The sequence below is a fragment of the Pseudochaenichthys georgianus genome, chromosome 20, assembly GCF_902827115.2.
Source record: "Pseudochaenichthys georgianus chromosome 20, fPseGeo1.2, whole genome shotgun sequence".
In the NCBI taxonomy this organism is placed as follows: Eukaryota; Metazoa; Chordata; class Actinopteri; order Perciformes; family Channichthyidae; genus Pseudochaenichthys; species Pseudochaenichthys georgianus.
This window is the reverse complement of record NC_047522.1, coordinates 388,599-412,663: the sequence shown is the minus strand read 5'-3', so window position 1 is coordinate 412,663 and position 24,065 is coordinate 388,599. Positions and strand designations below refer to the sequence as shown.

The 24,065-nt window shown below is 42.5% G+C and overlaps 2 protein-coding genes, 2 long non-coding RNA genes and 1 pseudogene across 4 annotated transcripts; all 5 read right to left on the bottom strand.

Moving 5' to 3' along the window:
* LOC117466004 (inactive pancreatic lipase-related protein 1-like) overlaps positions 1-24,065 on the bottom strand; it is a 197,437-nt pseudogene that overhangs the window by 21,301 nt on the left and 152,071 nt on the right.
* LOC117465967 (tubulin beta-1 chain-like) lies at positions 8,033-11,484 on the bottom strand. The gene is made up of 4 exons (XM_034109093.2): positions 11,367-11,484; positions 9,548-9,656; positions 9,329-9,439; positions 8,033-9,238 (listed from the first exon to the last, which is right to left on the bottom strand). Exons 1-4 carry the CDS (start codon positions 11,421-11,423, stop codon positions 8,175-8,177), a joined length of 1,341 nt encoding a protein of 446 aa, XP_033964984.1. The 5' UTR covers positions 11,424-11,484; the 3' UTR covers positions 8,033-8,174.
* LOC117465969 (uncharacterized) lies at positions 14,456-15,930 on the bottom strand. The gene is made up of 4 exons (XM_034109096.2): positions 15,799-15,930; positions 15,549-15,717; positions 15,103-15,230; positions 14,456-14,807 (listed from the first exon to the last, which is right to left on the bottom strand). The coding sequence occupies exons 1-4, from the start codon at positions 15,898-15,900 to the stop codon at positions 14,484-14,486; spliced, it is 723 nt and encodes a 240-aa protein (XP_033964987.2). The 5' UTR covers positions 15,901-15,930; the 3' UTR covers positions 14,456-14,483.
* Positions 17,377-18,091, bottom strand: LOC117465973 (uncharacterized). The gene is made up of 3 exons (XR_004554226.2): positions 17,967-18,091; positions 17,561-17,695; positions 17,377-17,465 (listed from the first exon to the last, which is right to left on the bottom strand). It is a non-coding gene; the product is annotated as an uncharacterized lncRNA (long non-coding RNA).
* Positions 18,633-21,763, bottom strand: LOC117465975 (uncharacterized). Its single transcript, XR_004554228.2, has 3 exons — positions 21,688-21,763; positions 21,453-21,502; positions 18,633-18,728 (listed from the first exon to the last, which is right to left on the bottom strand). It is a non-coding gene; the product is annotated as an uncharacterized lncRNA (long non-coding RNA).

Here is a 24,065-nt window from a genome sequence, read left to right as displayed (position 1 = left end):
GGAAAAGGACGACCTGGCTAAGAAGAATCTGAGCTGCGAGACTGAGCTCAAACAGGTGGAGGCCACACTAAAAGAGGTGGAGAAGGAGAACGAGGATCTGGCTAAGAAGAACCTGAGCTGCGAGACTGAGCTCAAACAGGTGGAGGCCACACTAAAAGAGGTGGAGAAGGAGAACGAGGATCTGGCTAAGAAGAACCTGAGCTGCGAGACTGAGCTCAAACAGGTGGAGGCCACACTAAAAGAGGTGGAGAAGGAGAACGAGGATCTGGCAAAGAAGAACACAAGCTGGGAGACGGATGTCAAACAGCTGAAAGACCAGATGAGAGAGAAGGAGGAAAAGTTCTCCAAAGACCTCGCCGAAAACCAGCTGAGCTGGGAGAGTGAGAAACATCAGCTGGAGGGCGAGAGGAGAGAGATGGAGACGACATTAAAACAGGTGGAGGAATCCAAGAAGAAGCTGGCTGAGGAGAACCGCAGCTTGGAGATGGACGTCACACTGAATGTCAGGCTGGTGAAGCAGTTTGAGAAGGACATGGAGGTGCAGCGGGAAGAGTTCTCCGAACGACACCAGAGCTGGGAGACCAAGGCCAGTTCCATGGAGACCGAAATAAAAGAGGTCACTCAGGAGAAGGAAGACCTGGCTCAGACACTTCAGAGCCAGGCGACTGAATTCAAAGACATTCATGAGAGCAACCTGAGCTGGGAGACAAAAGTCCAGCAGCTTGAGGAGGAGATGAAGGAGCAGAAGGAGAAGTGCTCCAAAGACCTGAGCCAGAAACACCAGAGCTGGGAGACCACGGTTCATCTGATGGAGACTCGACTGAAGGAGGCGAAGGAGGAGAGGGACGACCTCGCTCAGACGCGACTGAGCTGGGAGACTAAAGAGATGAAAATGGAGGACGAGAAGACACTTCTGGAGGACCTGTGTCTTCACATGAAGAATAAGAGCAGAGGATTCTTCGCTCACAGGAGGGCGACTGAGGAAAGGGACGTCGTGTTGCAGAAAATGCTACGCAAGATGCAAGAGAAGGAGATGAGAAAGAAAGCAAAGGGGGAGAAGGAGGAGGCCGGACGTCAGTAGCTGCCTTTTCCTCTCCTCTTTCCCTCCTCTCACCTCCTTCCTCCTACCTCACCCCCTCCTGCCTTCCCATTTTCATACTCAGGGTTTTCTCCTGGAGCTCAGGTTTTCCCGCAATCTGTATAATGGATGTAAAAAAACTCACTTTAAGCCCCTCCCCCTTTAACTGTACCTACTTCCTGCTACCTCACCCTCTCTCACCTTACTCCATCCTTTACCTCCTTCCTCCATACTCCCCCTCCCTTCACCCCAAACTCTCTCCTCCATGTCCCTCACCTCTTCCTTCCTACATCACCCTCTCTTCCCATTTTCATATTTAGTGTTTTTTAGTTGTATTTAGACTTGATTTTAAAATAAAATGTTAATTAAATGTATTCTGTGTGTGCCTCACTGTGTAAACGTATACAGTATATATTAATTACTGTAGACATGTTGGTTACTAAAGTACCGCTATCTGTTCTGTTTGTGATTTAAACAACTTTGAATTGAATAAATACAACAACAATAGAATATGTTTGTGTAGATTGTTCTTTTATTTTGGGGTTCAATTACATTGTTTTTGTTGTTTTTTAAAAATGTGTTGATTTCATATGAGCTGTTAAAGTGCTCAAAGCTCAGGGTTATTTAAAGGTCCCCTATTATACTGTTTGTCAGGTCTCAGAGACAGAACATGTCTTGTAATGATACAGAAACAGGAAGCGTCTGTTGAAGACTCAGGAGAACATTGAGGAAGTTGGTCAGGAGACTGAGTCTGCAGTCGGATAATCCAAAAATCAGCTCCTAAGTTCTAACCCTATCGTCTATTCCTTGACCTCTGAGTGAAACGTCACGGGGTTAAGGGATAGTGGATAGGAGAATGCAAAAGGACTTAGGAGAAGAGACTGAGGTACTTTAGAGAATCGACTGCACTTTCACTATCCGACGTGTTTATGATGCGCCAGCGGACGTCATTTTGTGCGTCTGCTGCTGTGGGGAACCATGGAAACCACAGTTTTCTATACAGCGGACGACAACATGGATGTTTAATAAGAACGAGGGACTACTGTAAACTCATCTAGAGACTCTGCACCGTGCTCTGATGCTGCTGCTTTGCTTTATGAACGGGGACAACAGAGAAACATATTCTTCATGATGAATAAAAAAAGAAAGTGAAACTGCTCGTCACCCTCTCCCTCCGGTCCACGTTAATACTAATGATCCCAATACGTATGATTGTATGAACTAAAGATCTTAAAATCAATACAAATGTATTTATTATAAACGTTAGTCCTTAACATCTATCACTGTGTACATCACCATTCAAACATCTTTTAGAAGTTGAACAAACCCCACACAGCTCAGTAAAGACTGTGAGATGTTGACTTTATTTGATAATTTCAGTAAAAACTAACGTTCATATTTCTCTCTTTGATTATAATACTGATGAACGTTCAAAACAAAGCACTTTGACAACTTACCACCTATGTTTTAAAATGCTTAATAAGCACCGTAACTTTCATGATATCATTTCTCGGTCATAATCGGTTGTTTCCGTGAACGGCCGACTGTTGAGTGACGGCAAATGCTGCGGCTGCAAGGCATTGTGGGGCAGCATTTTCGCTTCTCCTGTCGGTTAGGGAGGTCCAGTGGTTCCTAAGCTAAAGGAGGTTATAAAGGAAGTTTGAAACCTCCTTTCCTATCATTCTCATCATTCTAGAGAATTCGAACGGCACTTATCATGGCTGCCACTGAGGGACTTCCGGGTCATTTCACTCCTTTAGGAAGGTTCCTAAGCTAAATGGACTATTCGACTTCAGCCTGAGTCTGAACAGGGAGTTGAGGAGACACCAGACTTGCAACATAGTGAGCCTCCTTCGCCGTCCCCAGTAACTGAAGCACCTGATCTGAGGAAATCCACAAGACATAGAAAACCGCCTGACAGACTTATAGAACAATAAACTGTTGCAGCCTGTCCTCCTACAAAAAACGACCATATAGGTCGATTGTTCAGCAGCTAAATACGACCCAGAGACACGTTTTAAAGTGTAGCGCCTCTAGTGGTCGTGTAAGAAACAACATGCTCCTGTCGATTGCAAACGCTCCGGAGGGTCGTTTATTCACAAATAACCCTCTCTGGAAAATCCTAAATTGTGGAATAGTTTGGCCATTAAAATGCTTTTTTATTAGATTTCTAGCGAGAAGTGTATATTGTACTTTTATAATCCACGTCCAGTGGATGTGTAGGATCTACAGTTTGATAGATATACGAAGATGATTTGAGGTCTCGCCAGGAGAACGTGTATATGGGGCAACTTCCATGTAAAGTTAGCGTGGGTGAAAACAGTATTTCCGGTCTCGAAGTTTTCATAATAAAACCGGAAGTATTCCCCACACTGTCAAATGATTACGCAGTGATATCTCCATTACTCATCCACTAAAAAACATCAGTTTATCCTTGTTAATTACACAATATTGATTGGTTTAAATTGTGTACAATGCTTTTGTGTTTTTAACCTTCGATTCGGAGAAACAAATTGTTTTTTCGGAGTTTAGACACTACAGAGTTTCCGAAGACACTACACTACCCAGAATCCCCAGCTATCGTTTGGGACTACAACATCCGCCTTGCTTTACAAACCCCGTGATTAGCCCTCAAGCTCTGTGATTGGATGTTGGAGTGGCAGTGTGACAAGGTTACGCTGTCAAACAGCTCTTTGAAATGGAATGGAACCACGCCAGACTATCCAAAACTGGACTTGGACGGGTCCAGCCCGGCCCTCCCCCCCAGAATTACACTTGCTGCCTATTGTGTGTTTCGCAACATGTTCTATGGCACGTCTCTACTGGGAAATGTAGTTTTAAAAGACGTTTTCGTATTTCCCACAATTAGAAGTTGCCAGTATTAAACTGTATACATCCCTGGAGGTTTAGGGGACACGAAACACAGTGGTGTTATCACATTTAAAACATATAATTAATACATGGGTGAAAATTGCTTGTGTCCATAATGGGCAGCATTAATACCACATGACAGCTGGACTTATGTCTGTGACCCCTCCTGTTGTTAATTGATAAGCCTGAAACATGCACTTGTCAAGGTTCAGATGCACATTTAGCAAATATGGCAGTAGCCATCGATCATCTTAAGATAAGATACTTTATTGATCCCAAGTTGGGAAATGTTTTTGTTACAGCAGCATGTACTACTTTGTTCTACTCCACTACAATTCACTGCGGTCAAGCCAGCCTCCACTTGGGAAAACACAGTCAAGCCATCCCGCACGTGATATTGGGATGCGCGAATATTAGAAGCATTACGGTAAAATCCCAACGCTTATTCGGTCAATAACAAAAGCACCTATAAAAACAAACCAAACATATTAAATTAAGAAATATGTACTATATAATGTGATCAATAATTATTTAAAACAAACTACGTATAACTACCACGACTAAATGTAAAATGTAAGGAGTTTCAAAATAAAAGTCCTTTGAAATCTCATATTGAAATCTCATATATGAGCTATCAGCCCCGTGTTTAGATAAGAATAAAACGAAATCTCTCCCTGATGCAAGACTCATCTCACTGCAGGGTGATAGAAGGACAGCCCATCTACTCACCCAGAAAAAATCAGGACATTCTGATGTGGAGTTTCAAAATAAAAGACCTTTGAAATCCCATATATGAGCTATCAGCCCTGTGTTTAGATAAGAATAAAACGAAATCTCTCCCTGATGCAAGACTCATCTCACTGCAGGGTGATAGAAGGACAGCCCATCTACTCACCCAGAAAAAATCAGGACATTCTGATGTGGAGTTTCAAAATAAAAGACCTTTGATATCCCATATATGAGCTATCAGCCCTGTGTTTAGATAAGAATAAAACGAAATCTCCCCCTGATGCAAGACTCATCTCACTGCAGGGTGATAGAAGGACAGCCCATCTACTCACCCAGAAAAGATCAGGACATTCTGATGTGGAGTTTCAAAATAAAATACCTTTGAAATCCCATATATGAGCTATCAGCCCTGTGTTTAGATAAGAATAAAACGAAATCTCTCCCTGATGCAAGACTCATCTCACTGCAGGGTGATAGAAGGACAGCCCATCTACTCACCCAGAAAAAATCAGGACATTCTGATGTGGAGTTTCAAAATAAAATACCTTTGAAATCCCATATATGAGCTATCAGCCCTGTGTTTAGATAAGAATAAAACGAAATCTCTCCCTGATGCAAGACTCATCTCACTGCAGGGTGATAGAAGGACAGCCCATCTACTCACCCAGAAAAAATCAGGACATTCTGATGTGGAGTTTCAAAATAAAAGACCTTTGAAATCCCATATATGAGCTAGACTCATCTCACTGCAGGGTGATAGAAGGACAGCCCATGAGTAGATGGGGTGTCCTTCTATCACCCTGCAGTGAGATGAGACTTGCATCAGGGAGAGATTTCGTTTTATTCTTATCTAAACACAGGGCTGATAGCTCATATATGGGATTTCAAAGGTCTTTTATTTTGAAACTCCACATAAGAATGTCCTGATTTTTTCTGGGTGAGTAGATGGGCTGTCCTTCTATCACCCTGCAGTGAGATGAGTCTTGCATCAGGGAGAGATTTCGTTTTATTCTTATCTAAACACAGGGCTGATAGCTCATATATGGGATTTCAAAGGTCTTTTATTTTGAAACTCCACATCAGAATGTCCTGATTTTTTCTGGGTGAGTAGATGGGCTGTCCTTCTATCACCCTGCAGTGAGATGAGTCTTGCATCAGGGAGAGATTTCGTTTTATTCTTATCTAAACACAGGGCTGATAGCTCATATATGAGATTTCAATATGAGATTTCAAAGGACTTTTATTTTGAAACTTGAAATTTTACATTTACTCGTGGTAGTTATACGTAGTTTGTTTTAAATAATTATTGATCACATTATATAGTACATATTTCTTAATTTAATATGTTTGGTTTGTTTTTATAGGTGCTTTTGTTATTGACCGAGTAAGAGCTGGGATTTTACCGTAATGCTTCTAATATTCGCGCACCCCAATATCACGTGCGGGCTGGCTTGACTGTGTTTTCCCAAGTGGAGGCTGGCTTGACCGCAGTACATTTTTAGGAAGTCATGCACTCAGACTCAATCAATAGCTGCCTTTCACATGCTGTCTCTAAGTCTAATGAACGAGGGTGGCTTCAGTGCAACACTGTTTCCTACATCTGATATTAAACACAATCTAAAAGAAATTGAAAGAGAAAAGGCAAAGAGGGAAAGTTTGACTGGCTCATTAGACCAGGGCCGGCCCGTAGCACTGGCGTTATAGATGTTCGCCTCGGGCGCCAGATCTGGGGAGGCGCAGCTCTGGGAGGGAAAACCGATTGCGCTCATCCTAATTGTTGGCCTTGATGTAACAATATTCATAATTAAGTAAATGTAACACCCCGGTTACACTTTTCATTTGCCCTGTACGATGGGCGCTGTAACTGTAAGTGATGAAAATGGGAGATGTTGCCTGCGGCTCACAACCAAAGTGCATGTACATGTCTTCCGAGTCACTTGCTTCAGAAGCGAGGCAAGAATCCTTCCTGGCATTCGGAAAACGAAGAGTGGAACAGACGAGCAAGTGTGCGTCATATGAGAGGCCCCGCCTTACAGTTTCCGCCACAGATTTGGGGGAATTGGTCCGTGCGCAAAGCATTGTGGGGATTATAAAACCGCGGAGTCTACACATGTGCAGCCCATGGTGCAGCCTCGAAATTTCTCGCTACGAAGTACGCCGGCCTCGGTAGAATTCCAAGTATGCTGGACAGTGGCGGCGCCAGGGTATGGCTGGGGTAGGCTACAGCCATACCAAGAAATGGCTTAGCCCTACCTTGAAAAATGGTCGGGCTATTATAAAAAGTAAGCATGTTGAGAACACGGATTGCGAAAATCTACCGGTCGTGTCCACAACACACAAACTGATCCTGCTGCTGTAACAACAAGTGCACGTTACTGACGCAATATGGTTGAGACCATTCGGCTTATGCTAGAGGGGTGCAGGGAATAGTCTAAGTAGTGGGGGAGTTTTATACACTAAAGGCCCGTCCACACTACAGCTTCAAAAAAAGCTTGGAGCTGGGCGTGTCTGGAGCTTGGGGATTTTATTCAAGCAACATGACCAACAACCAATCACATGAATCTCCCGCCCCCGACATACAGAGCAAAAAACCCCGGGGATTTTATGGGAGCAATATATATATATATAAACTCCCCAAACAGGCGAAAACCTACCAGTTTCCCCCACTGTCCGGGATACAAACCGGTTCCTCCGGTTTGTATCCCGGTAGGTGAAGAGGGTCTGGTCATACAAAACCGGGTGATTGCTACGGCGATAGTTAGTTTCTCCTCCGACTTTTTTTGAAATATAGAAATGAACGGCGGGACATCTCTCCCAGCTTAGACGCGGTTTGATTGGCTACGGCTTCAGCTGTCAGATTTTCAGAAACGGGATTTGATTGGCTGGCGCTGGCTACTCCGGCATCAGAAGTTGAACATTGTTCAACTTGAACATTGTTCAACTTCTGACGCCGGAGACGCACCGCTCTGCTACCCACAATTCAGTTCGGCGAAAAAGCGAGGCTACGTGACGTCACCCCATTGAAAGTGAATGGGCAGATTGGAGTTTTCGACGCTGTAGTGTGGACGGGCCGTAGGATAATTTCAGCCTTTGGAATGGTCACGAGGAAGCCATTGTTTATGCTGCAGCACGTGATCTGGCATTGTTCTCGTGTCATGTTCTGCTTGTGTATTTCCTTTATGAAGCATATTTGTGACAACAACAAAAATGAGCTCATGTATGGTATTGTCATATATACACAGTTGATATCTTTGAACCTACATTTGAGTGCATTTGTTAATTTCGGGAGAAAATAGTAAGCAGCTACACTTGCAGATTAATATATTAACTGGAACAGCAGCCAGAACACTGAAAGATCTTGGAACATTACATTTTATTCAAACGTAAAACAGACAGAACACTGAGACAACATTCCATCTTAAGCCAACATTATCAGACAGAACACTGAATGTGGCAAGAACTTCAAATCTTACATTTAGATTTTTGAAAAGGGATTTTAGGCCAGATCTTCTTCCTCCCCCTCCTCTTCAAAGTCTCCCTCCTCCTCAGCAGTGGCATCCTGGTACTGCTGGTACTCTGACACCAAGTCATTCATGTTGCTCTCAGCCTCAGTGAACTCCATCTCATCCATACCTTCACCGGTGTACCAGTGGAGGAAGGCCTTCCTCCTGAACATAGCTGTGAACTGCTCAGAGATGCGCTTGAACAGCTCCTGGATGGCAGTGCTGTTTCCAATAAAGGTAGCAGCCATCTTGAGGCCACGGGGAGGAATGTCGCAGACAGCGGTCTTCACGTTGTTGGGGATCCATTCAACGAAGTAGCTGCTGTTCTTGTTCTGCACGTTCAACATCTGCTCGTCAACCTCCTTCATTGACATGCGGCCACGGAAGATGGCAGCCACTGTCAGGTAGCGGCCGTGACGTGGATCGCAGGCAGCCATCATGTTCTTGGCGTCAAACATTTGCTGGGTGAGCTCGGGCACAGTAAGGGATCTGTACTGCTGGCTGCCTCTGCTTGTGAGGGGGGCGAAGCCTGGCATGAAGAAGTGCAGACGGGGGAATGGCACCATGTTCACAGCAAGCTTACGCAGGTCAGCGTTGAGCTGTCCAGGGAACCTGAGGCATGTGGTGACGCCGCTCATGGTCGCAGAGACCAAGTGATTCAGGTCACCGTAAGAAGGGGTTGTGAGCTTGAGTGTGCGGAAACAGATGTCATACAGGGCCTCGTTGTCAATGCAGAAGGTCTCATCTGTGTTTTCTACAAGCTGGTGGACTGATAGTGTGGCGTTGTAGGGCTCAACAACAGTATCTGATACTTTGGGGGAAGGCACCACGCTGAAAGTGTTCATGATGCGGTCAGGGTACTCTTCACGGATCTTGCTGATCATCAGGGTTCCCATACCAGAGCCCGTACCACCACCCAGGGAGTGTGTGAGCTGGAAGCCCTGAAGGCAGTCACAGCTCTCTGCCTCCTTCCTCACAACATCCAGGACAGAGTCCACCAGCTCTGCACCCTCTGTGTAGTGACCTTTGGCCCAGTTGTTGCCAGCACCACTCTGGCCTGCAAGACAAGAATCATAAATGAAGATGCTGCATTCCGTGTGAACAATCAGTTGCCATGCTCTGAACAATCCTAATAAATATCACTTACCAAACACAAAGTTGTCTGGTCTGAAGATCTGGCCAAAAGGTCCAGACCTTACTGAGTCCATGGTGCCTGGCTCAAGATCAACCAGCACAGCACGGGGCACATATTTACCACCTAGAAACCACAGGTTAGAAGTAAGGGAACATGGCTAAAATTAAGATGCTTTCACATGTGTTTTTTTACATAATAGCCAATAAGAAAGCATGGCTGTTTAGAACCTACCCGAGGCCTCATTGTAGTAGACATTGATCCTCTCCAGCTGCAGGTCACTGTCACCGTGGTATGTACCAGTTGGGTCAATACCGTGTTCATCACTGATCACCTCCCAAAACTATAGGACACAAACAAATACAGTTAGCTATTTCTTCCAACCAAAATGACTTTCAACACCCAGTTCCAATGTTTGTTTTATTTTCATGCATGTAAATGTATGCACCATAACATCAAGACACATTCCTCGTATGTGTTAACCCACTTGGCAAAAAACCGGTTTCTGATTCGTCCATTTTATTTACAGTTACCTGTGTATTTATCAGCCTGTTCTAAACGTTGATAAATTGTTGTGGATGAACCTATTTGTCCCACCTGTGCCGACTTCGACACGCGCGCCCGATTTAGACGTGCCTGTTGTAAAAAAGAAAAAGAAAAGAAGAAAATTACGTTTTAACTACCAACGTCATTGTAGTTTTAATACAAAGTTACTAGTTTGTAGTGCTTTTCTTTTTTTCAGTAGCCTACTCACTTCCTTTTTACGCATTGCAGTAACGGCTGCCGAAGGAACACTAGTGATAAAGCGGTGTTTGCAAGCAACAAGCGGACGGACAGAATCAATATTTATGTCAAAACATGTTTTATCAAATGGCGAAAATCATTTTATTAGTCAAGAAGCTGACATTTTACCGCCCTTGATTCGTTCTATTAAACATTTAATTGCAATGTTCACAAGTACGCTCCATCTGATGTCCGTTGGCTTTTCAAACTGACAAGACAAGAGACGCTCCAACTGTTTTTCAAATGTAACAGTTTGAAAAGCAAGCAAACTGTCTGATTGTCTTTAGTTTTCCGCTGGCGTGTGATAGCAACATGGAGGATTTTAACATTCATTTTAATATATTTGGAGAGCACAGTAATTTGGAGGAATTGTTAGTGGCTGATGAGTCCCCAGTGAAGAAAATAAAAAGACAAGAGGGACAAGAAAACAGCGGAGAAGTAACGGGCAGAAACCCTCCTTTTTACGCAGCGGTCCAGACATATACATCAAACTGCGACACATATTCAGTGTGCAGTTCCTTTGGCATTAGGGCAGGGATATCTAGATACTTTCAAGGTTTGACATAATGATTTGTGCTACTTTTAAAGCAAGCAGCGATGTTTTCAAATCTGTAATCAGAAAGCTCCTCAAAAACGCTATCGAAGCAGTTCCTGCCGCCCGTTGCTACGTTAGTTCAAACGGTAATAACGGACTATTTTTCTTAGCGGATGCATGTCAATTTAAATCAATACAACTATTTTTTAAATCAATAAAATCATTTTCTAAACCCATAAAAGCATTTCAATTAATATTGGGAGTCATTTCGTTAATTTGTTGAGATTATCCCTTACTTAAAACATGACATCTTTAGGATATACCAGTTGATTACATCCATGCTTAAACATTGCATTCAGTTTAGGGAGGAGGTTTTTTTTTTTTTAAACTCAAATGTGGAAGCATACATTTTGTTCTGTAGCTCTCAAACCTGCCTCCCCGCCTTTTTCTTTTTTCAACTGATAACTTGCTAAGGCAAGTTGAGTCAATGTGACAACATGTTTAAGTTGTCAAGACAGTGAATAAATGTAAGTGTAACCTTCTAAAACTAGAAAAGCTGAGTTCAAAATGAAAAACTTGTTGGAGCTGTCAGTCACGGGCCCTTAGAATCTTCCTAACGTTTCACCCCCTTGCGGCGCCCCACCCGAAAGAGCACAAAGCACCGGCTCCCAGAGGAGAGAACACGATATTTCTGAATGTAAATTACTCACTCAGGGCGAATACAAGTGGACTTACCTTAGCACCGATCTGGTTGCCGCACTGGCCGGCTTGAAGATGCACAATTTCCCTCATTTTTTTTCTCCGATGTGGGGTAAAAGTCTGAATGTACGACTGCGCCTTTATCCATGTGCAGAGTGCAGCTCATCGGCTCCTACCTCGGATTTATACAACAACTAGGCCCGCCCATTCTCTCCTCAACTCGAATATCTATTGGCTGATTACGAACGTGTCTTTAACAGACAGAAATGTAAACCAATCAAAGCTACACAGCAAAAATGCCAGTGTTAAATTAACACAGAGTGTTGAATTTAACACCAGAAAAGTGTGTATATGCGTCCACTCTTGTCAGTGTAAAATTAACACTTTCGAAAGTGTTAATATTTTAACACTCACTTGTAGTTAATGGAACACTGGCCAACACGCAGTAGTGTTAATATTACTCTACACTAGTGTCAGTGTTAAAGAATCAACACTACCAGACTACACTGGATCTCAATTTAGTAACACTATTGGGTGTTACAAAATGTAACACATGAGTGTAGAATGTTGTGAAGATCCAATCCCTCCCAGCCAAAACCCCATAACCCACTTTACAAAAAATACAAGACAACAAATTTAACAAAATAGTTTGTATTACAAGGCAAGTACACCACAATTACATTCATAAACCTACAACAGTTCAGCATGGAGTGACACAAAATTACAGTATGGGACAATAAACATTTGGCCATCAGTGTCATTTGAAAATTGCCTATCATATGGTCTGTAGTATGGCAGGTCATCTACGCAGATCAGTGTGAATACATCGCTTTTCTCCTCGATACTAAATGCATTTAAGTGATCATCAAAATATGTTGTTGAGACTTTACAAGTTAGAAGATAAGCATTGTCCTCTTTAACAATCACACTGACAATCCTGTTGAACAAAGGCATCTCATTTTCAACACCAGAACATACATACATCCCAGGCTGGTACTCTGTGCCATAGCTTTTGACCCAGGAAGTTGTGGGAACAATACAAGACATATCAAAAGTTGCATGCAGCACCTCACTGCCCTCCAAACTGCTGACCAAGACTTCAGTAATGGGGCCAAATTGGAATCTTTTAAAATAAAAGTTCTCAAAATGAAAAGCCAACTGATTCTGATGTCTCTTTGCCAGTGTTTTTGTGATATTTTTAAAGTTCTTTACAGACGTTTTGAAAAATGTGTGCTTGCCTTCAAACCTCATGCACCACATGTGTATTAGTGGCCCAATCTTCCTAATACAGCTTGGGTAATGTATCATATGGTGGTGCTTGGGAATCACATTTCGTTCTGGAAACAGAGATTTAAAAAGTGTATGATGATCAAAAATAAGATGTTTCAGATAGCAGGTTACCATGGGTTACAATGGGTGAAAAGACAATGTTCACAATCTGTACTAAGAGGAGCAGCAAGTTCCAGCAGCTATCATTCCTGCTAACTAAATCTCCAAACATCAATGGGGTATTGCGCAAAAGACACCAGGACTGAACAGCATTAAGGCCAAGATTGTTGCCATCATCATCCAGTTTTAGCCCACTTGGCCTGTTTTTCCTCCGTGTAAATCCATCATTGAAGCTCGTGATTCTCTCTGACAATGAACTTCTGGATATAAAGTTCCTTATCAGGTACTGAAACACAAGCTTCAACTCATACTGCACCACTCCTTCCAGTAAATCATGCATTACATCTACTGCGTAGTTGTCTGTAGTACGGAACAGCCGTAGGGAATTGAGTGGACAGGTTTTTTTAACACCAAATGTTGAGGCCAAAGCAGGATTTTGTTGAATGGCAGCAGTGTTCTGAATGAAGGGCTTTCGAACGTAAAGTTAAACCTGGATGATCTTCACTGAAAACTGATTGCATCTCTCCCTTTTCAGTTAAACAAAAACGACAACAGTACTTTGCACTAAATGATTCAACAAAACCAAAAGGGCCATGTCTAGCCAAGTTGTCACCTGTAACCTGAAACACTGAACCTTTCACAGGTGTGGTTGAAAAAGCACCTGCATTCCTTCAACTTCTAAAATCTTTAAATCGTCGAGAAGTGGCTTTAGAATAGCGTCAAACCCATATTTCTTTAAGTCTTCTGAGTGAAAGAGAGATACAAGATGAATGTTCATCAACACAGAATTAAGCTTTGGATAAAATAAAATAAACACAGCCAAGTTTGTGCACACCCTTTTTTGAGCCTAATGGATTAGCGGTCTCAAAATCATCACAGTAGAGCTGTATCTGCATAGCATGCTCTTGTTGTGAGAATAAACCGTGGTTCCTGAAGTACGCGCCATCGTTCACATCTCTGTAAAAGCCCTCCTGGTGTTGTTTAGCTCTTTGAAAACTGTTACAAGGTTCCGTGTTCTTAAACATAGATGAAAGAGACCCATGATGGGTACATACATGAACTTATCATTGACAGGAACTTGCCTGTATCGTCCTGTTGTTTCATCTCTGCGTGTATCAAAACGCACACCAAGAATATACTCGACAGGTTGAACTATTTTCCATTTCTCCTCAAAATGCCTCATCCGTTTAGATTCTGTGTTAAGACATGAAAAAGGATTCCCAAGCTGATCAAAACAATTCTCAACTTTCTCTAGGGTTTCTTTAGACGCTTCAGATGACAAACATTCAACCACAGCTTCTTCTGCATGGGCTTGGATGTCCTTAACCAGTTCCTCCATCGAACCAACTAAACATTGCACGGTACTTTCAGGAACTCCTGATGCTTGTACTTGAGCAATAACTGAGCTGCACATGTCTAGTAATTTCTTTTTCTCCATCGGGATGTGTGTAGTGACCGTCACAGGAGAATCCACATTAACTGGCTGTGAAACAGAAGCTCCAGCAGAAGCTCCAGGTTCAAACTCAACATGGCTGGCGACATCTGGATCAACACTGTTCATGTGCTCGAGATAGGTGCCGCTTGTAACCAGAGTATGTGCAAAACACAAATAAACATCCAAGCTCTCCACAGTGCAAACGCAAAGACCTTCCTGGGTGCAAACCATGCTGAAACTTCAATGTCTAAATAACACTGAACAGTTTGTGTGGTGTACCTTGCAAATGCAACATGTGAACATTAGTTCAAGTCAGAAAGGACTGCCTTTCAAACTGAACTGTGAAGAAGTCTTGCTCTAATTTCCTTGACTCGAGGACTTTCCTTCACACTTCCAACATCAATGCCATACACGGTTGTCTGGATGAATGTGTAGAAGTTGCATAGTGCTTCATCATAAGACACAGCAAAAGCTAAATGTGCCTTGAAGAGCTCGTCAAAGGCAGCAACTCCAGTCTGCGTCTTACAGGGAACGGCCTTTTGGTCCATGACGATGTAGAAATGTTGGATGCTGTCGTTTCTTTCTCCAACACACAGGAGAAACGGCTGAGCAGGGCCAGTGTCCTTGAGGAACGTCTCAATGCTTTTCCCGACCTGAGAGAAAGAGAGACAGCGAATGAATCACAAGGAACAGAACTTGGAACTTGGAGAAGAATTAGGATAAAATCTTCAAATGACTGGAAGAGCACGATTATTTTTTCCTTTCACAATTACTTTCAAATTAGGACAAAAGCTGCTCCCGTGTTGTAAAACACCAACCCGGTCTGAACATTTAAAAAACATCTGCAACATGTCAAGCCACTTCAAAATTACTATCAGATCTTTACAATCAAACATCTGTTGTTTTCTAAATGGAAATATATATTAAAAACGTTTCGAAAGAACATACCCTTAAGAACTTCACCAGGCGGCCAGCAGCATCCTTTGCACTAATCTTGACTGGTGACTTCTTGCCCTTGGATGTTGGCGGCAACAGGTGAAGCAGCAGAAGGATGGCAGCCACCTCACAGTCCCATACTACAGACAAATAATTTACACCATTTCAATTACTTGAATGACTTTACCAATATTATCTCATGTTTGAGCCTATTTTTCACAGATCATTGATGCTTTATATGTTATGTTTTTAGAATAATGATTGATAATAGATGGACCTGAGTCTCCCCAGAAGTTGATTTCCATATCGCATTAATTTAATATTGTATAAAAAAACTGGCCAGCAGTTATGTTAAGTACATGGGATATGGAGCAAAGCAGCCACAACATGAAAAGCTCTGGTATGGTCCAATACTTTAGATTAGATAGGGAACACTGAAGACACCAATGTACACTTACCACCATCATCAGATTCTTGTTGTGCCGACAAAAGAAGCTCATCCACGTGCAAACTTCCAGGAAGATTTTTGCAATCTGCACTGATCCTCGGTTTGAAGAACGTTGGCCATTTCGCAAGACATTTACCAGAGACTTCCTTGCCAAAGAGCATAGTGAAGTCTTGTTCAATCTTAAACACAAAACATGACAGGGAAAACTACACTAGTGAGCAAATGAACCACAAAGCTTTTAAAAAGTCGTTATTTCTTACCAAGCCTGATGTGTCCAGGAATCTTGGAAAAAGGTCTAGGACAGTGGAGGCTGTGGCTCGGTCTTGAACAACCTTTTGTCTTTGCTGAAATGTTGCCTTCATTTTGTCTTGGACCAGGGTTATGTCACTTGAGTGCCTCGTCACCGACATAGCATTCATCACCTGATACCTGCCTCACAGGTGAATGCATGCTGCGATGAGTCTTAGGTCCGACTTGAAAAGAGACCTTGGATTTCTCGATTTCTTGAGCCGAGTTGCGCTGCACAGTTTTCAGCCTCCATGCCAGGCAACCAGAACCACTCTGGTGATCATAGAAATGCTCCTGTTGATTTGATTAAAAGTTAATCCATCACCTGGTTAAGATCAAGGAATTATCCTAAACATAACCTGTGTCATGTGTGTTCGATTTAATGCATGTAAGAGCTGTGGCATGGTTATGGGTTAAATAATTCAACTGTTACTTAGACACTCGGCCCCCTCCTCTTCATCATCATCCTCCCCCTTGGTCAGATTCTCCGCCAATACAACCTGGACTTTCACTGTTACGCTGATGACACCCAGATTTACCTCAGCACCAAATCCCCCAACAACCCCCCCCACATCGAATCCTGTCTGACTGCAATAAAATCTTGGATGCAACACAACTTCCTCAAACTCAACAGCAGTAAAACTGAACTCCTCCTCATCGGCTCCAAATCCACCCTCAACAAAACCCCAACCTGACAGTCACCATTGATGGCACCCCTGTTCCCCGTCCACCCAGGAACGCAACCGTGGCGTTATATTTGACCCCACCCTCTCCCTCGAGCCCCACATCCGTCAAGTTGTAAAAACCTCATTTTCCCACCTCCGCAATATTGCCAAACGCCGTCCCTCCCTCACCTGCCCTGCAGCTGAGCGACTCATTCACGCCTTCGTCTCCTCCCGCCTTGACTATTGCAACTCCCTCCTCTACGGCATCAGCACTACATCCCCCAGTAGACTCCAGCGTGTCCAGAACGCAGCCGCCAGACTCCTCACCCACACCAAGTCATGGCATCACATCACCCGGTCCTCAAAGAACTCCACTGGCTCCCCGTTTCACACCGCATCCACTACAAACTCCTGGTCCTCACTTTCAAAGCCCTCCACCATCTGCCCCCCCCCCCCCCTACCTCACTGACCTCCTCACCCTCTACCAACCACCCCGGTCCCTCAGATCCACCTCAGCCGGTTTGCTTTCCATCCCCAAGGCCAAACTCCGGAGCTTCGGGGACAGAGCCTTCTCTGTGGCAGCCCCGAAGCTCTGGAACTCCCTCCCCCAAGACCTCCGTGAGTCTGAGTCCCTCACCCTGTTCCAGTCCCGCCTCAAAGCCCACCTCTTCAACTCTGTATCTATAAGCCCCCCCCCCCCCTCAACCAACTTCCTCCTGACTGCTTTTGTTTTGTTTCTTTGTTTTGTTTGTCTACCCTCCCTCCCAAACGTAAAGCGTCTTTGGGTTCAAGAAAAGCGCTATAGAAATAAAATGTATTATTATAGCAGAAAGTAATATATTAGCTTTAAAAACAAAAGCATATTAATATCAATACTTGCATAACCATTCTTTGAATCGGGGTCTTTTAAATTTGGGAACAACGTTGTAATGCCAAGTGCGTAGGTAATGCGGACATGGACTGGAGGGATCCTCCTGAGAAGAAACAAATGTATTACAAATATTTATAAAGACAGAAGATGAAGAAAATTTATCAAATCAAAACACGATTTTAAGCATACAATACTTACCCATGGCTCTCTACCATGTCTGCCACAAGTATATTGATCATTTCTCTTCTTGTACCATCACAAAGACTCTTTTTTCTCATATTCCTTGATGACTTGGTCACCACCTGGCTTTGAATGCAGGGCTGCGTTGACAATCTGAAACAACAATTGCCTAGCATTCAGCACAAACATTTCCCCTAGCTAACAAGGACATATATTAATGTCGGTTCAAACAATAAATCAGGGCTGAAAACAGCGTTTTAGGAAGAATGGATATTGGATACACAGCTTTCCTCACTGGCATCTTGCCCCTTTCACACAGAACATTCCATTTGAGCATTTCCCTTGTTTTTTTAAGACACTTACTATTGGTACAAATAATTATGAATTATGTGCAGCATCAGTTAAAACACACCAGATAACTTACATCTCTTGCACTGCTGCTGTCAGGGGGTCCTTCAATCAGCTGTCTTCTCCAAGCTTTGGTAGATTCTAGTCTTATTGTTGAGTCCGAGCTTGATGATGACCCATCAGATAAGAATGATCCCTCTGAAGAAGACTCTACAACACACACACACACACACACACACACACACACACACACACACACACACACACACACACACACACACACACACACACACACACACACACACACACACACACACACACACACACACACACACACACACACACACACACACACACACACACACACACACACACACACACACACACACACACACACACACACACACACACACACACACACACACACACACACACACACACACACACACACACACACACACACACAGGTTATTCAAATTATAACATTTATTATAACCATTGCATTCTTCAGTGAAGGCCTTGAAAGACGCCCGAGATGAATTCAAAAGCTCATCAAAGATGTCAGAATCCACTTCCACTCCTGTAGAATCCTTTAGCATCAAGGAAGTCAAACCTGGCAAATTGAATTTTGCCAGCACTGAAACAAAGGATAATTTGGACCATATCATAACTCACAAGATAAACATACAACACTGAAACTCTTGAAAGCAACCATGATGCAAGACACTTTAATTACCTCCTTGCAAGAACTCAGAGTAAATGTAGACATCCTCTACTTTTGGTACCCTGACCCATTTGCTCACACTCTTGTATTCGACAGGAACCAGCATGTCACCACCTTCAAAGGGAAAATGACTTATATTATCATACATATACACAGATACATATACACACAAACATATATATAAATACAGACACACATATATAATACATACTGTATGTACCACCCATACTATGAAGCATACAACTTATAAAAACAGCCTGCACATTTGTTATAGTTAGCTAAGATAATATAACTGGTTATTTAGCTACAATTATCTAAAATACACTTGGTTATAAAGTTGATTGTACTATATCAGCATGTTTAAGCTAGGAACTAGAAGAGGACCGCTGGGCTCACGTCAGGGAATGCATGACTGCTGGGATTTTTGTGCTAATCTGCTTAATTACGGGACGGCGGGGAAATAGGTGAACATGTGACAAAGCAGCGTTATAAAGTTAATAGCTTAGAGAAATGAAGCTTACAATAGTCCACAATCGTTTCCCTCCCACCGTCTCACACACACAGGGGAGCGCCGTGGTTGCTAATTGAAAGCTAATAATGCTAGTAGTAAAGCGACTGTCGACTCCACGAGGACACACAGTGATAGCGGTTTATAACTCTAGCTTCCAACATGGCGGAAACACCCCACAATGCAACGCGGCTAACATCGGTCCGCAAGCCCCCGGACGGCGGGGGGAATAGGTGAACATGTGACAAAGCAGCGTTATAAAGTTAATAGCTTAGAGCAGGGGTCTCCAACACGTCGATCGCGAGCTACCGGTAGCTCGCGGGCAGCTTTTCAGTAGCTCGCCGCTCGATTATCGATTATAGCGTAGTAACGTTGCTTCTTGATTTTTCGGCCACACAATAAAGTGTTTTTATTTTAGAATTGTTTCTGTCACACGAATATAAAATTGGTCAGTGACGCAGAGATCAAGGAACAGACGTGACAGCGGCACAGCGACACCACACACGGAGCAGTCTGCTTTCTCCAGCAGCACCAGTCAGAACCAACGGCAGAATGATCCGCTCTGAATCAGTCCGCGTCGCTGCGGCTCAGAGACACACAGGGAGGGATTTGTGTTTTTTGAAAAACACTCGTTATCGTCATGTCAGGTTTTTGGTGGATTTAATCAAGTCTTGGATTGCAGAGTATGAATGTCCTCTTGCTATTTTCAGTTGATACATACGCGTGTAAAGTTTGTGAAGGCAGGAGGAAAGCTTCCGCGATCACCGTCTCCTCTCCGTTCCTCCAAGCCCCGCCCCCTCCTACTACTACTCTTACTACTACTAATAAGAGTGACAGGCTGACAGTGACCCGATAGAAACTTTATTATTCACTTAATCACTGATTGAGATGATGAAGATAACTTAATCTCATACATTCATGGGATTCATGTAACAGTAAGACAGAGAATGTAAGTGTGCACCCACATGCACTATTTTTGTTTTTATAATGCTGTTGTAAATACTCCTGTTGTCTGCTGTGTTCAGACTTCATGTGTGTGATGCCACATTCAAGACATTCAGTGTCCTTTCTTTAACAGAAGACCGTTGCTAGAAGCTGCAGCTAGACTGCAGAAGTATTAGTTTTTTGTTTTTGAGGATGGAAAAATGTCACACACAGATATAGGGAGGCTAGACCTACAATTGATTAATTATGGTTTATAATTGCATGTCAACATGAAGAAGAAGAAAAGATGGCTGCACTGTTCAGTGTCAATCCTGTGGAGATGGAGGTTATAAATCTCCAAAATCATGTTCAGCTTAAGTCTCAGCAAAACTCACAACATTTCTGGAGCCTTGTACGCTCAGACAATTATAAGAACATCACCAAGCAGCACTGAACACGTCTGCTTTATGTGGCTCTAATTGCCTTTGTGAAGCAGCTTTTTCTGACATGAATGAAATCTAAATACAGAACAAGACCGACTGATGAACATGTAAATGACTCTATTAGAGTGAACCTAAGTGGGTCCAGCATACACCTGTATGGTGACTCCATGCAGCGCCAGTCCTCTCACTAACTGTAAAAAAGAGTGAATGCACTTATTTTACACACGTGCCATAAGATGCTTGCAAGGTGGTTATTAAGGCGATGTATTTACTATGTGGGCCATAATAAGAACTTAATATGTTGTCCATATTAATATGTGAGAAATTGTCGTTTTCTTGGACCTTGATGTGAAGTTAAGATTTTAGATAAGCTTTAGGTATTGATTTCACACAAAAGTAGCTTAATTCAACTGATGAGTGCTATGTGAATAAATGTAAGCGATGCGATGCAAGTAGCTCTTGGCCACTTTCATTTTTTCAAAGTAGCTCTCAGGTGGAGAAAGGTTGGAGACCCCTGGCTTAGATAAATAAAGTTTACAATAGTCCACACTCGTTTCCCTCCCCCCGTCACATACATAGGAGAGCGCCGCAGTGTTCACTCGTGTTCGTTCTCTGCTTCAGTAGGAGGTTGCTGTTGGGTGGTTGCTAATTGCAAGCTAATAATGCTAGTAGTTAAGCGACCGTCGACTCCACGAGGACACACGGTGATAGCGGTTTATAACTCTAGCTAGTTATAAAGTTAATAGATTAGAGAAATAAAGCTTACAATAGTCCACATTCGTGTCCCTCCCCGTCTCACACACACAGGGGAGCGCCGTGGTTGCTAATTGCAAGCTAATAATGCTACCGTGGATGTCGTCAACTCATACGCCATAATCCACAACCTTACATTATAACAAGATACCAGTTTCAAGATACTTTTTATTTAACTTCTCCTTTTCGCATGTTGTAAAAACAACTCACCTCTGTCCCCTAATGCGTCTCCTGTTCGTGTCGAATGTAGGTCTACTCTCCTATAATTCAAGTTTACTCATCAGTATAGTTGCAATGGTGAAATTCGACATAAAAAAACTATTTCAAATTGGATTAAAAAGTTACAGATACAAAACATACATATTAAGTAAATAATTACAATTTACAGACATTATTCATGGTTACATCAACCGCAAAACATTAATTTTAATCGAGTGAAACGTACCGCTTTGGTTAGAGAAATGGCTGTCGAAGGTCTTGGATGAAGCTCCTTTGCCGGAAATGAGGGGTTTGGTCAATTCAACACTCCGCGTGTGAGAGTCCTCACAACGACCAAAATGGACACCAACACTTTCAGGAAAAAACTCTCGGAGTGATAGCTTGACTAAACTAAGTGTTAAAATAACACTGAACCCTGCTGATTAACACTAACACTAAAAATATAACACTGGCACATTTGCTGTGTACCAATGCGTCTCCGCGATTGGTCGGATCCACCTGTCAATCACATTCAATTAAAGTCAGATCCCCTCGTGTCTAGATGGGGCAGTGATATCATAAAACTGTTGTACGCTTTCAAACACTTTGTAGTAGTTTATTTATTTTTTAACCAGTTGTTCTGTATTCTCCTTGCAGGTGCAGCTATGTGGCTTGTATCCTGGATTATATGTTTAAATCATGGATGTTTAAAGTTCATATTTGTCTAATATTAGTTTACTTTTCATTAATGAAGTATGACGCTGCGCTGTCAGTGTCAGTACCAGCCTGTCCTCCTACAAAAAACGAAGTGTAGCACCTCTAGTGGTCGTGTAAGAAACAACATGCTCCTGTCGATTGCAAACGCTCCGGAGGGTCGTTTATTCACAAATAACCCTCTCTGGGAAATCCTAAATTGTGGAATAGTTTGGCCATTAAAATGCTTTTTTATTAGATTTCTAGCGAGAAGTGTATATTGTACTTTTATAATCTACGTCCAGTGGATGTGTAGGATCTACAGTTTGATAGATATACGAAGATGATTTGAGGTCTCGCCAGTAGAACGTGTATATGGGGCAACTTCCATGTAAAGTTAGCGTGGGTGAAAACAGTATTTCCGGTCTCGAAGTTTTCATAATAAAACCGGAAGTATTCCCCACACTGTCAAATGATTACGCAGTGATATCTCCATTACTCATCCACTAAAAAACATCAGTTTATCCTTGTTAATTACACAATATTGATTGGTTTAAATTGTGTACAATGCTTTTGTGTTTTTAACCTTCGATTCGGAGAAACAAATTGTTTTTTCGGAGTTTAGACACTACAGAGTTTCCGAAGACACTACACTACCCAGAATCCCCAGCTATCGTTTGGGACTACAACATCGGCCTTGCTTTACAAACCCCGTGATTAGCCGTCAAGCTCTGTGATTGGATGTTGGAGTGGCAGTGCGACAAGGTTACGCCGAGTGTCAAACAGCTCTTTGAAATGGAATGGAACCACGCCAGACTATCCAAAACTGGACTTGGACGGGTCCAGCCCGGCCCTCCCCCCCAGAATTACACTTGCTGGCTATTGTGTGTTTCGCAACATGTTCTATGGCACGTCTCTACTGGGAAATGTAGTTTTAAAAGACGTTTTCGTATTTCCCACAATTAGAAGTTGCCAGTATTAAACTGTATATATCCCTGGAGGTTTAGGGGACACGAAACACAGTGGTGTTATCACATTTAAAACATATAATTAATACATGGGTGAAAATTGCTTGTGTCCATAATGGGCAGCATTAATATATACCCACACGACAGCTAAGGTCAGAAGAGCTTTATTTAACAGCTGGCCTTATTTCTGTGACCCCTCCTGTTGTTAATTGATAAGCCTGAAACATGCACTTGTCAAGGTTCAGATGCACATTTAGCAAATATGGCAGTAGCCATCGATCATCTTAAGATAAGATACTTTATTGATCCCAAGTTGGGAAATGTTTTTGTTACAGCAGCATGTACTACTTTGTTCTACTCCACTACAATTCAGAGGTTAACCTGGTATTTTTACTCTACTACATTTATTTTTGTTACTTTGCAGATTCTGATTAATGATGTGAAATATAAACAACCCTTAAATCAGACTTTAGTTACACCTGAGTAAAATTCAGCCTTATCAGTTTGTCTGTTTTGCACATCCTCCTGTTAATATCTTTGGACGTCCTGCACTAAACTGTTTTATTGTAGAGATCACTACAGTATCTTCTTGATATTTTCCATTCTATATTTCTATCATTTATGGAAGCCCATTTCCGCCACTTGAAAAAAATAAAATCCCCATGAAGTCATAATTATGAGATAAGAAAGTCGAAATTACGAGATAAAAAGTCATAATGAGATAAAAAGTCATAATAATGAGATAAGAAAGTCGAAATTATGAGATAAAAAGTCATAATGAGATAAAAAGTCATAATTATGAGATAAGAAAGTCGAAATAATGAGATAAAAAGTCATAATTATGAGATAAGAAGTGCGCATGCGCTGCAGTGGCGCTGTCTTCAAAGGTCCCTTCATCACCTTGCTGCTCTCCACCATGCAAACGGCATCTAGTCCTAAATAAGGTAACTATTACAGGTGACTT

Bases quoted from the DNA above. Each gene is read 5' to 3' on its own strand.
- LOC117465967 (XM_034109093.2), bottom strand. From the start codon at position 11,423: ATGAGGGAAATTGTGCATCTTCAAGCCGGCCAGTGCGGCAACCAGATC. The intron at 9,440-9,547 runs GTAGGTTCTAAA...TGTGGTTTCTAG, and splicing joins CTACTACAATGAGGCCTCGG to GTGGTAAATATGTGCCCCGT. The intron at 9,239-9,328 runs GTAAGTGATATT...CTTGTCTTGCAG, and splicing joins ACCAGACAACTTTGTGTTTG to GCCAGAGTGGTGCTGGCAAC.
- LOC117465969 (XM_034109096.2), bottom strand. From the start codon at position 15,900: ATGAAGGCAACATTTCAGCAAAGACAAAAGGTTGTTCAAGACCGAGCC. The intron at 15,718-15,798 runs GTAAGAAATAAC...TTTGTGTTTAAG, and splicing joins TCCTGGACACATCAGGCTTG to ATTGAACAAGACTTCACTAT. The intron at 15,231-15,548 runs GTAAGTGTACAT...ATTTGTCTGTAG, and splicing joins ACAAGAATCTGATGATGGTG to TATGGGACTGTGAGGTGGCT.